The 14,104-nt window shown below is 36.0% G+C and overlaps 1 protein-coding gene across 2 annotated transcripts in view; it reads right to left on the bottom strand.

Moving 5' to 3' along the window:
• Window positions 1-275: 275 nt before the first annotated feature.
• The window catches only part of SPTLC1 (serine palmitoyltransferase long chain base subunit 1), a 32,383-nt gene continuing 18,554 nt past the window's right edge, over window positions 276-14,104 (bottom strand). For both annotated transcript variants that reach the window (XM_014070930.2, XM_087715886.1), the window contains exons 10-15: window positions 13,991-14,086; window positions 11,217-11,313; window positions 8,546-8,600; window positions 3,325-3,442; window positions 2,686-2,759; window positions 276-1,685 (exon numbers count right to left, since the gene is read on the bottom strand). In XM_014070930.2, coding sequence (XP_013926405.1) covers window positions 1,592-1,685; window positions 2,686-2,759; window positions 3,325-3,442; window positions 8,546-8,600; window positions 11,217-11,313; window positions 13,991-14,086 — 534 coding nt within the window. In that variant the 3' untranslated portion in view covers window positions 276-1,591. The remainder of the gene's footprint in view (window positions 1,686-2,685; window positions 2,760-3,324; window positions 3,443-8,545; window positions 8,601-11,216; window positions 11,314-13,990; window positions 14,087-14,104) is intronic.

Here is a 14,104-nt window from a genome sequence, read left to right as displayed (position 1 = left end):
TTACCACATACCGTATATTGATATTTATCTGCTGGGTTGGGGGGGACAATGTGAAAGAGGAAGTTTGACAATATCATCTAATTACTGTTAGATAACAAAAATGAAGTCAACTTTTGATTTAAAATAACTATCAAAAGGATATTTAAATTTGTGACAGAAAGTGCTCTAAATCAGTCCAAGACAGATTCATCTATTTTTTTAAAACCAGAAACAATTATTGTAATTGATGCACACAATTGGGTACAACATAGCAAAGACTTCAGAAATAACTGAAATACTGGATCAAATATATGCTTTTATTAAAAAAATATGTCCAAATATAGCACTGGAATCCGTTTAGCAGCAACCAAAGAAGGCACAAGGGTAAAGAATCCAACCTGGACATATTAGAAAATCTTAAACATAGCCTTAATCATGACTTTGGAACCCTACTTGTGGCAATTCACATTACATATATCACAACATCTCAGCTGCCTTGAAGGTTACAAGAATATTGGCAAATTGTAACTTCTCTGGTATAACTGACTGTTGCTTTACTGTAATCTTTTGCAAATCTATGCCAAAGATTTCGTAATCTCAAGCAATTACATTCTAGGTATAAAGTTTGGAAATACTTTAGTACAGATGATACGAACTCCATGCAATGACATGTACAAATTTCTAATTAGTTAATTTTTTTAGCAGTAAGTATATATAACATAGATACCTTTACTAAACTAATTTATCCAGTGATTAAAACATCTACCAAATTACTGTTGTATTCTCTTTGTGTCCAATTTTTATTCTTGCTGCCAAACATTGGCTCAAACTGTATTTCATGAAGACATCAACCTTGTAAAACTCTTAATATACAAACTCATACTCCATCTGAAGTGTAAATAGGTAATTTTATGTCCATATTATGGCTTTAAATGAGTAATTGGGGGACTGGTGTAAAAGTTAAGTACATAGTAAATAAAGGTAAATGGCAACTCATAATGATACTGGAATGAAATGACATATGCAATTTAACTTCAACAGAGATTTTTAAAAAGCTAATGTTTTCAAGAAATCCAGAAATGGAATGATCTAAACAAAAATTCACATACAAGTGTAATAAAAGGTCCTTAAATACTTAATTCCATAGGATCCCATAATATCATGTTAAGTATCTATTTATGACAACAGGTTTTTTTTTGAAAAATGTTTGAAACAGTGTATTTTACTAAGAATGATTAAATTAAGAGTATTCTGTAAATTTTCATAGCTTTTTTCATGTACTTTAACTTATTTAAAAAAAATGTTATGCATTTAGAAAACTAGGGGAAAAAAGACTTTGAGAATGGAGACATCTTTCTCAAGTGAAATATCAGTGTAACAATGACCCCCAATTTAACCAATCTAAAAATAGAGTTAAACTTTTATATAGTGTATGTTCAGTGTTCCAGTATCTATATATCTGTTTTTATGTGTGGAATGACCCGATAAAGTCCAACTTTCAGTTCCATCAGATGATAATCCAAACAATTAAATCTCTGAAGTGCAAGTCATCACACTGTGAAAACACCAGCATCCTAGTGTTGTGTGAGACAGAAATCGAAGCAATCCAACCTCAGTTTAGTACAGATTCTGCAGCTTCTCTGATGAGGGAGGCAGCTTTGTCCAATTCCTTCTCTGTTTGTTCTACCGTCACTACCACCCGTATGCTGGAAGGAACAAAAACAGTCAATTGACATCTATTTGCTGTACAGTTAAAAAAATAGCCTTACAATATCTGGAGATTAGTATAATTAGACATGTATATATTGAATGAAGTTAAAAGCTGAAATTAGATTTATTAAATCAATTGTATTGGCTATTGATTTCTTTCCTAATGCAATCAATAGTATGGTTATTTTCCAAGCCCCCAAGTTATTTGAGAGATTATATTTGTCTGTACCCTTAAACTCATGCAAACATGCAATCTTTTAAAATCAATCCTTAGATTCTATCAAGACCTTCTAAGAACGAGAGACTCTAGGCTAAGAATGTAGATTGTTTTCTCCATTGAGGTTCTAAATTCCCAGTTTAAGATTTCCCTCTTTAGTAAAGTTTAAACTTTAAATTTTGGACAATCATTTGTCTGAGATGGTACAAGGTACCTTGCCTTGGGTAGGAGATTGGACTAGAAGACCTTCCAATCCTATGATTCTTTAATAGATTGAGTGGTTTGTTTTATTTGTATCCTTTGTAGATATTTTACTTATAATTATAATAATGCAAATAGTTGTCATTATTACTATATTTACTGGACTGTGCTAGTTGCTTTGCCTGCTTCTATTGGGAGAAAGGTAGATTTTAAAAATGTATAAATAAAAATATACATAAATGGGACAGTCAATCTGTAAAGAAGGATCAATACTTCAAACAGATAATATTGGAATTAATTGGCTAATAGAGTGACTTACTATCAACCATAGTTTAACACCTTTCATGATTCCATCAAGTTTGAGGGAGCTTCATATAAAAAATCTTGTTTCTTATTTTTTTCATTCCACTGTTTAGCAACTGAATAAAAAATGAACCCTGTAACTGTCTTATATTTAATGACAATCTAGAAACATAGTAGAAATATTTAAAATGTATAAATTCTAGTACAATCTGCCACAACTGTACCATGTAACGACTCGAAAAGTATTATTTTAATAGAATGAAGTAGTCACTAACCTTGGTGGAGGGAGATATTTTTCTTCTTTTTCCAAATAACGAGCCTGAGTTAAAGCAATACCTCTGTTCATACACTGGAAAAAAGACATAGAATCAGTTATAGACCTAAGTATACAAACTTCCCATTAATGTTTTTATTTTGAAATACTGGCAACATATAATAGGAATTTTCTTTGGTCCTAGTTTTTATCCTAGTTTCTGCTGTTGCTGTTTTCTCTTCCCTCACACACACCCCTTCCAATAATGCACCTCTCTTCTATCAGTTCTCTCTACTATTCCTTTTTCCAATTAGTAAAAATACCCTTCCCCTTTGTGCTTTGCTTGTTGTCTGCTTCAATTCAGACCTCACTTCTGTAGTGCACCTTGAAGCATATAGAAACTCTGGTTTCATGCCGTAGCTCAATTAATAATAAAATACAGTTAATGTAATGTGAAGTTTATTGAAACAAACCAATATTGTGAAACAAAACAACGTTGACATAATCTTGGTTTGTTGTCCCTTCTTGGTAAATATACTAGCAGTAATTGAAGACAGATGCAACTTAGTTTAAGACTCATGACAAAGCATGAAACTATTGGGCCATGTTTCTTGCTCAAGTTCAGTTTGGAAGGATTCAACATTTTAAAAAGAAATCTTACATATTCTACAATTTCTTTCAGTAGCCTCTTATCACTTTCTCGAGATCCAGTACTTTCTTCTAACTGGAGATGTAATGCTGGGGAAAAGGACTGTCCCACTAGTCGTAGACCAGGAATCCTACAAAAAGCAACCACGTTAAATAAAACATAGGATTACTGCTGTAACAGTGAACTGAATGTAACACACTGCTTGGTTTTGTGCAAGACTGCAAAGCAGAAATTATATAACCAAGGCCACACTTCACCTCAAGGCAGATGACCTGACCACTAAGATTACTACCCACAATCTTCCATAAGAGTAGAAACAAACAGCATGTAATAAATCAGGTTGTTTGTATTAGCTACACATAATCATGAATAGTTCTTCTATCTAACCTGCCTGATCTACTTTTCTGTTCTAGTTAGGTTAGCTATATGTTAGACATACATACATACATACATATATACATACATACATACATGTCATTGCTTTTCTATATGTACTTGATTAAGCGTCAAAAGGAAAACATTCCAAGATTAGATGAATGATAATTTCCTAGGATACCATCTAATTCTAGGTATTTTAAGGAGCATACCATGCTACTTTTGGGCATGCTCCATGAAGCAGTATGATTAGGCATTGTTCTCCCATTACTACACAAGCTAGTGTTCTAGCTTATGGCAGACAGGTTGAAAGCCTTGACCTCACTGGACCACTTAAGAGTTGTATATGCCAAAAATATACATGAAGCAGTATGATTAGGCATTGTTCTCCCATTACTACACAAGCTAGTGTTCTAGCTTATGGCACACAGGTTGAAAGCCTTGACCTCACTGGACCACTTAAGAGTTGTATATGCCAAAAATATACTCCGAAACTAAGATGAGCAGAAAAAAAGGCATTTTCTAAAATGTATTTTTACTGCTACCAATTATTCACAAAAGCATTGCCAATACAGAATTGCTAAACTAATTAACTGAATTAAATCAAGGAAATCAAAATTGAGAGTAAGTGGACAACATCCTAAATGGATTATATAAAGTCAATGCAAAGGTGTACATGGAGACTTGAGGCCTTTATTTTAGAAAGTGGCCGGGTTAACCCATAGAAAATCTTAATTCCAAAGACAACAAATAAAAAAAGCTACCAATGTATATTTGCGATTTTGCAATATAGCAGTCATTTGTTATGAGAGCTATTTATTAACATCGTCAGTGTTAGTTGGAGGGCAGAGATCGACCCCTAGGTCCCTAACATATGGGGTGCCGCAGGGTTCGGTCCTATCCCCCCTACTTTTCAACATCTACATGAAACCGCTGGGCGAGATCATTCGGCGGCACGGGATAAGATACCATCAATATGCGGACGATACCCAGTTGTATCTGTCCGCCCCGTGCCAACTCAATGAAGCGGTGGACGTGATGAACCGGGGCCTTGAAGCTGTTAGGGACTGGATGAGGGCTAACAAACTTGTGCTCAACCCGGATAAGACAGAGTGGCTGTTGTGTTTCCCTCCCACTAATTTGGCAAGTGTTCCATCACTCAGGCTGGGGGGTCAAACACTACACCCCTCAGACAGGGTTCGCAACTTGGGAGTCCTCCTGGACCCACAGCTGACCTTTGACCATCATTTGTCAGCTGTGACCAGGGGGGCATTTGCCCAGGTCCGCCTGGTGCACCAGTTGCTACCCTACCTGAACCGGGAGGCTCTCACAACAGTCACTCGTGCCCTTGTGACCTCTAGGCTGGAATACTGCAACGTGCTCTACATGGGGCTGCCCTTGAAGAGCATCCGGCGACTTCAGCTAGTTCAGAATGCGGCCGCGCGAGCGATTGTGGGTGCACCTCGCTTCACCCACATAACACCTATCCTCCGCGAGCTGCGCTGGCTACCTGTCGATCTCCGGGTGCACTTCAAGGTGCTGCTTACCACCCATAAAGCCCTCCATGGTAGTGGATCTGGATACTTGAGAGACCGCCTTCTGCCAATTACCTCCTCGCGACCAATTAGATCACATAGATTAGGCCTCCTCCGAGTTCCATCTGCCAGTCAGTGCAGACTGGCAACTACGCGGAGGAGAGCCTTCTCGGCAGTAGCTCCGACCCTTTGGAACGATCTCCCCGTGGAGATTCGTACCCTCACCACCCTCCAGACCTTCCGCAAAGCCCTTAAGATCTGGCTATCCCGTCAGGCCTGGGGTTAAAGTTGTAACTCACCCCCACCCGAATGGTATGAATGTTGTGTTCTATTTTAATTATGTATTGTTCTTATGTGTCACTGTTTGTATTCCCTTCCCTATGAGTTGTAAGCCGCCCTGAGTCCCCCCAGGGAAAAGGGCGGCCTATAAATAAACTTTAAAACTAAAACTAAAACTAAAACAGAAAGACATTATCAAGAGAGAACCAGCATCTACATTAACACTGTAATGTAAGATAACAATGTAAGCATAGTAACTTTATCTAAAATTTAGGCAATTTTGAGCCTAAAATATATTTTATTATTCAGATTTTTATACAAGATAAATTTCTTGATTATTTACATGTTACAATAGTATACAAAAGTATACTATTTAAAGAAGAATAATTCAATAGCCACATGGAATCTAAGGAGCTGATAATAAGTATGCAATCAATAGAGATCAGTTTGTAATAATGTGGAAAGTTATAATCTCAATGCTGTTGGCAATTATACAAAATATTATAAAGCTTTCCAAATTGCTACTTGGTTCAGTAGATGTGATTTTTTTGATAATGAGAAAACAATAGGTGCAGAATTAAAATAACATGTATGTTTAATTACCGTATTTTTCAGAGTATAAGATGCAATTCCTCCCCCCAAAAAGGTGAAAATCTGGATGTGTCTTCTACACTGAATACTGGGGGCTGGGGAGGGCAATAATGAGCAAAAACTGGGTCATTTTTGCTTGCCTCCCTCCAGCAGCACTCTACAAGCCTCCGCAAGCCTCAAAGAATGGCCCATTTTGGCAAAAAATGGGCTCTTTTTTGCTTGTTTTTGCCCCCCCATAGCACCCAGGAGCACTCTAAAAGCCTCTCAAAGCTCTGCATGCCCTCCCCCCCTTTTTTACAAAAAAGGGCCGTTTTTGCAAAAAATGGGCCGTTTTTTGCTTATTTTTGGCCTCCTCCAACCCTCAGGAGGACTTTTTTAAAAAAAATTACCTCTTCAAAATCATGGTGTGTCTTATACTTTGATGCATCTTATAGTATGAAAAATACGGTACTAACAAACAAAACCCTATTTTATTAAGGGCCACTGTTACCAGTACACAGTAAGATGAAAATTGTGAAATCAATATACTATTCTCGGAAGCATGCATATTGTTGAATTCAGTCAGACATTTCTAACAAAACAGTCTGTTAAAATATTTCTGAAACGAAAATAATGGTTGTAAAAGGAACAGCTGGGGTAATGTGAGAAGACACCTTTGAACTTCAGCCAAATCAAAGCTTTGACATTTTCAGGTTTTGGCCAAACAACACTCTGTAATAAACATAGTCTGAATTTCTAGAGGCTGCTATACAAACCTCAAGTTGATTTCTATGTTACTTTCGTCAGTTACTTAAAATAAACTGTCATCTGACTCAAGTACACATCTCGTCAGAAAAGAATAAGCAAAGCAAAGAGACAGACACAGGCCCTTTCAGACAAAAGGTCAATCAATTAGAGTGCGTGAGAGAACAGCAGTTAGCTTTTATAAGCAAGCTGATCATATTCTAAAGCAGCAGCAGTTTTCAAAGTGTGATCTGCAAACCCCGGAGATCCCTTTCAGGAGTTCAAGAAGTCAAATACATACATATTTTATCATTTCTCAGTTTTAATTTCTAATACAGTATATATTGATAGATGTAATCCACATAAATCAAAACTCTTTGGTTCCTCAATCATTTTGAAGACCTTTAAGGAAGGAGTCTTGAAGCCAAAATGTTTGAGATACATGGTTCTAAAGGAGCACAGTGGAAATCCACACAATTTTTATGCAATGAAAATGAATAGGTAAGACAAAAAATGTATCAAAAATTAGGGTTAAAATAAGAGATATGCCAAATGATTTATGCCCAGATTGTTCTGTCCATGGCACAGCTAGTTTTGTGGTTGGCTAATGCTGGAACATGCATATTTAGTCTGGATGTGAAACAAAGCAGGAGTGTTTTGTTTTGGATATAAACTGCAACCCCCTAATTCCAGGAAGAAGTGTCTGGAGAAAAGTAAAAGTGAGAAAAGCCAAGAGTATTTTGGTAATTGAGAAGAGGCAGGATAGCATAAAAGAAAAAGCTATTGGGAAGTTTAAGGTGCAGGTGAGATGATGAGTTATATCAGGTTGGAACATCAGTGGTTGATAAGAAACAGGGAAGGGCAAAATGAAGATAAGGGGTTGTTCCTGCTGAACCATGGCTGATCCAGAATAGATCTGCAGGACATCTGGAATATGGTATTTTGGTTTTAGGTCTGAAACAAAATGTTTTCTGTTTTGTTTTAGAGCTTTAAAGGAGAACCCAAGTACATATTGACAGATAAGAACAGCAAAGACCCTAATGAAGACTCAGAGGACTGTAACATGACATCACTTGTTTAAAAAATATACTGGGATATACAGATGTGATTTTCAGACAAAGGAGGTTCAAATAGCTGCATTTCAATAGTCTGGCCAATAGTCTCTGCATTAATACATGAGCTAAGCCTCCTTAATACAAAGGGGATATTTTTCAACAAGATAGTAAAGGAGCTTAGTAGTAAGAAAACTGTTTTTTAAGTAATTATATCTTAATTGTGTGTCCCAACTTTCATTTAAGATCTATTGCATTTCTATTATTAATGTTGCATTTTCTGATAATAATGCAACGTCCAAAGGAAACTAGCTATGGTTGCCTAAAAACTACTTTTTATACAGTGCTTATTATGCTTTACAATTTATAATACATGTCTACAGTATCACCAAAATATCTGAAATACTTATTTTAAAAATTTTCTACACATAGTAAGAAAATACAGTCTACACTGTATAGTCTACTGTACAATAAACTGTTTTGAACTCAAAAAGATTTTGGGTTTTTTTAAAACTACACAGCTCTAGGCTATAGCTATAGTAAAAAGCAGTTGTTCTGACTAAAATAGCTTAAATATAGAGCTTAAAACAGTAAATGTTTCCTTTAATGTAATCTCTTTAAAAGTCATTTTTCTCTTTACAATCAAGTTTTAAATAAGATGACAATGAATTTACTTACCCTTGTAAAGCTTTGTGTATTTGCTTACATTTTTGTTTTAAAACCTGAAAAATGCCTAAACAAAAAATAAACAAAAAAATCCTTGAATATCAGTTTAATTAGTTAAACATGACATACCAATTTAAATAGCTGTTTAAGGTTGTCCATTCTTTCTGTCTTTTACTTACCAAAGACACAAGAGAAAATACACCGATACAGCTCTTCTCTGCCCTTGTCTCTGCCCTATGGAACACTCTTCCCTCTGAAACTAGATCAGCCCCATCCATCCCTTTGGATATTCTGAAAAGCTCTCTGTGCTATAACTTGTTTAGGTGGCTCCGCTGTTGAGATAGGCATTTTTGTTTTCCTTCTTCCACTGTTAAAACAACACTTATATACTGCTTTACAGTGCTTTACAGCCTCTCTAACCAGTTTTACAGACTCAGCTTATTCACCCCAACAATTTGGGTCCTCATTTTACTCACCTCGGAAGGATGAAAGGCTGAGTCAACCCTGAGGCTGTTGAGATTTGAACTGCCAAATTGCAATTATATTTATTAAAATGGATTTTTATATTTTAAAGTTTTGTTTACGTTGTTTTTATCTGATTGTTGTGCACTTCCCAGAGTTGCTTTCAGTAAGACAAATGGCTTTATAAGTTTGATTACTTTAAATATAAACTTTAAAAAATAGTTTTATTCTATGCAACTATTTTTGGAATATGACTTTCAGCTTAACATTAAATGTGACACTCATCGTAAACATTCTACATTGTTGCTCTAGAATCAAGCACTTTTTCTCCTTCTAGTCACTTACAAGAAGAGAGTGGGCTGTAGTTTCAAAGGAAAAATGGTCTCTCTATGAACCTTTTAACTGCACATCTTCCATTCCGTTCTCATTTCTCCAATATTCATTTACAACACCTAATTTTGTATGATGACATCCTAAGAGTTTTTAATGTTATTAATTTTATGTACTTTTTGTAACAGATCCTAATGCTGGATTTGATTTTTCCGAGCCAATTTCTTTTCAAAGGATGCCTTTCTTTAACAAATCTGAAAGTTAAGCATAGATATAAAATACTGATGGCAGTGAATTCTCTAAAGCTCTTCTATCCATTGTGCGGCTGAGACTACATTTAGTGTTACAAATCTTTTATATCTGAAAGCTGAACTTTTAAAAATCATTATTTTGGCAAACACGGAGTGCTCAGGATGTGGTGATGATGATATAAGGATAGGATTTGTACTTATTTTACTAGAGAGACAGGACTTCAACATGAAAATGGAATCTTTAAAAAAGGCAGTGTAGATGCCAACTGGGCCCTATATAAACACTGTTTGGGTAAGAAGAATTGAGAGAAAAATAGTCAGACCCATCAGTTTGTGAAGGGTGATACATGTTAAGACCAAGAATTAAAGATGCAAGAAAACAATTCCCAAGACATATCAAATCTAGAAAAAAATATCTCTTCCTGCTAATACATTTGGAAAAAAACCACCACAACCACAATTCAAAACACAATTATTAACCTTGTGATCAAACTTTACACATTATAGAAAGAAATTAAATATTCTGGCTATGCGCGTGCTGATAATATTCTCATTCATCCTTTCAGCCTATGGAAAGAGGACCAGAAAGGGAATCAATACAACTAGTCCTTGGCTTACAACAGTTTGTTTATGACAGTTTGAAGTTACAAAGCCCTGAAAAAAGTAACCATTTTTCACATTTCACAACCGTTGCGGTCATGTGATCAAAATTCAAGACGCTTGGTATTTATGATAGTTGCAGTGCTCTGAGGCCATGTAATCACCTTTTGCAACCTTCTGATCAATAATGTCAATTGGGAAGCCAGATTCACTTAACCACCATGTTACTAACTTAACTGCAGTAATTCACTTAACAACTGTGGGAAGAAGGGTCGTAAAAAGAAGCAAAACTCACTTAACAAATGTCTCACTTAGCAACAGCTCAATTGTGGTTGTACATGAAGGACTACTTGTACTATAGATCAATAACAGGTCACAAAAGTGACTTTCACAGGAGAGATCTGATTTCTGGAAACATGGGTTTGAGTTCTGAAATGCTGAAATAATCTGGAGTTGTATTTAACAAAGATGGGTAAAACTCTGCCTATTGTGAACAGTTCTGAGTACCACATTTTAATAAGGATTCAGAGACAATGGTCCAAGTTCAAAGACAGGGTGGTACAGATGTTCATAGAACTAAAAATTAATCTCTATGAAGAAAGACAAAGGATTTGAAAATTTCATCTTGGCAAATTATTGAGTGGAGGACATAATAGTGTTTTTCAAATATTACTGTTCTCTCTTCTATGGCTCAGTGCATGAACATTTCTTACAGTCAGTTAAACTGATAGGAAGACTTTTTTATGCAAACATGTATCCTCTGCAAACTCTGTTACAACATTATGCATTCCTCACTGCAATTAAAACAGACATAAGTGAATATAGGTTTGTGTGTATGAAATATAGACATCATTCTGAAAATTCAGTTCAAGTCAAATATGAACTGCAATCTCATATTACTTTACAGACAACTATGATTGACAATCAAAATCACCCAGTAAATCCATGCCAGTGTATGAATCCATATATCTCAAAGCTTAAAAGTACTTTTCAAAACATAAACTTGACTCTCTAAAATTATTAAATTCTAGAAAAATTACCTGGATTTTCTTGCATGATATTGAGAGCTTCAATGGCGGCGGCAGCTAGGAGGGGAGGCAGAGAGGCTGAAAAGCAATAGCCTTGACCAGACAACCTCTGAGAACAAAAGTAACAATATTAAAGGAGCAAATTTCCAAGTGTTATCTATATACAGAACCTACTGGTAAATATACAACTATTTGTTTAATTGAAAGGAAGAGAAATCTAAATTTAAGAACATTTTATCCAAAAAGACAGCAATCAGTTAATTATGTATTTTATCTAATTTGGCTCTTGCTAGTTTAAGCAACATATATATTGTAATAATATTTTTTTTCTTCCGTTCAATCATGTCTGATTCTGAGCGATTGCCAGGACAAGTTCCTATAGTTTTCTTGGCAAGTTTTTTTTCAGAAGGGTCCCAAAGGTGCTTTTTACAAGAGGCAACTGGATTTTCTTGTTTTTCCCTGAGAACGTTTCACTTCTCATCCAAGAAGCTTCTTCAGCTCTGGATGAGAAGTGAAACTTCTTTAAAGAAAATGAAGAAAGTCCAGTTGCCTCTTGAAAAAAGGTTGTCCTTTGGGACAACCATGACCTGAATGACTGAGAATCTCCATAGACATTTTTCAGAAGTGCTTTGTCATTGCCTCCTTCCTAAAACTGAAAGCGACTGACCAGTCTAAGGTCACCCAGCTGGCTTTATCTCTAAAAAGGAAGTAGAACTCACAGTCTCCTGATTTCCAGCCTTAACCATTGCACTAAACTGGCTCTTATATGATTGCATAACACTTAATAAATCTAACTTAACTTTTCTATTTCAAAACTATTTGAGAAGTAAAACAATACTGCTCTCTGTAAACACAACAGTTCATATATAGCTGTGTCTACATTCTTATTGGCAGCATCTACATGGTCTGATTAATTAAAAACTGCATCTTTGCCAACACTGGCAAGTCATATACGTAACATGACTTGATGGATCACTTTCAAACATGCCAAAAAAGTCTCAATGTGCAATATTTAAAAATTCTATGCAGTTACAACCATCTTCTACACAGACAACCTCCTTGTCATTGCAAAGGGAATATTATGAGCCTAATATTTATGATAATTGAGGTCATTATATCAGAAAAGGAACAGAAGAATTATCTGTTATTCTAATATCCTTCTAGTGATATTTTCTCCCCACCTGTCACCTGTCAGCTACATGTCAAGGCAAATTCATTCTTGGCAAGGAAAGTGCATCAACTCTTCAGTACCAAATAACAGCTACTTCTCAGCATCTGATATTAATACAGTATTTCCCCAAAGTGTAGTGCCTGCCAACAATTGATATAATTCTGAATTGACAACACGCAGAGCAAGCAATTTGTAGCAAATATGTACAAGACTGAGAGGATGTGTATTCATGTTCATCTAAAACTTCTATCTGGAATGAGCCTCATCAAAAAGGTTAACTTAGGAGAAAACATCTAATAATTTCTCATTTCTATGAAGTACAGGTAGTTCTTGACTTTGTTTAGTGACCGCCCCAAATTCGAATGGCACTGAAAACGACTCATAATCATTTTTCACACTTACCGTATTTTTCAGAGTATAAGATGCACCTTTTTCCTCCCCAAAAAGAGGGTGAAAGTCTGGGTGTATCTTATACACTGAATACAGCATTTTTGGGCTCCCAAAACCCCACCCCCTCACAGACAATGTTTTGCAAAAAGTGCTCCTGGGGGCTGGGGAGGGCAAAAACAAGCGAAAATGGGCCATTTTTTGCCCTCCTCAGCCCCCAGGAGCACACCACAAGTGTCCCAAAGTCTCTGCACAGCCTGTTTTTTTTGTTTTTTTCAAAAAATGAGCTGGTTTTTTTTTTTCTTCAAAAAATGAGTTGTTTTTTGCTTGTTTTTGCCCTCCCCAGCCCACAGGAGAACTTTGCAGGCCTCTCAAACTCTCTCCATGCTCCATTTTTCCACAAAAAATTGGGTGTGCAGAGTGCTCCGGGGGGCCGGGGAGAGCAAAAACGTTTTTTTAAAAAATTACCTCTTCAAAATCTTATACTCCAGTGCGTCTTATAGTTTGAAAAATATGGTACTCACTTGCTGCAACATTCCTAGTCATGTGATCAAAATTCAGCCACTTGGCAACTGGCATGGCTTTATGATGGTTGCAATGTCCTAGGCTCATGTGATCACTTTTGTGACTTTCTGACAAGAAACTTCAATGTGGAAGCCAGGTTCACTTACTGTTACTGACTTAACAACTGCAATGATTCACTTAACAACACTGGCAAAAAAGGTTGTAAAATGGGGCAAAACTCACTTATCTGTTTTGCTTAGCAATGGAAATTTTGGGTTCAACTGTAGTCGTAAGTCGAGGATCACCTGAAAAGGAGTTCAAGCTAAATGATGCTGCTTTTCAATGGAGGCCCCTGGGGCAGCCTTCTAGCAGGCTGGCCCCCTTCCTAATTCATGAAACCGTTTAAAACAGCTATTTCATGGAGTGCTTAAAATGCAGAATCAGCCATCAGGTATATACAGTATGTGTGCTCAACATGAAAATGTATGTTTTCTGGTCTCTGATTGTTCTTATGGGTTTTTTAATTGATTACACATGTTTTTATTTAGATCATAACCCAGTTATTTTTTATAGATTTTCTAAACCACCAAGCAACTTATTTTTTTGCAGTGGAATATAATTGTTACAATCAATAAATAGGTATACAAATAAATACCCATATTGGCTACATAGCTCCATAAAAAGATAACTCTGTCATAGTTGTCTTTCAAGGTCTATCACATACCTGGTGGTCAATAACAAAGGATCGTCCACAGCAAAATCCTCCAATAGAAGCCAGGGAATTTTCCATATTTGCACTTATAAGATCAATGTCATCAATCTAACACAAGAAATGCCA

The sequence above is a fragment of the Thamnophis sirtalis genome, unplaced genomic scaffold (assembly GCF_051295495.1).
Source record: "Thamnophis sirtalis isolate CommonGarterSnake01/CBP01778 unplaced genomic scaffold, rThaSir2_p1.2 scaffold_5, whole genome shotgun sequence".
NCBI classification, from domain to species: Eukaryota; Metazoa; Chordata; class Lepidosauria; order Squamata; family Natricidae; genus Thamnophis; species Thamnophis sirtalis.
This window is presented reverse-complemented; position numbering and strand designations above follow the sequence as displayed.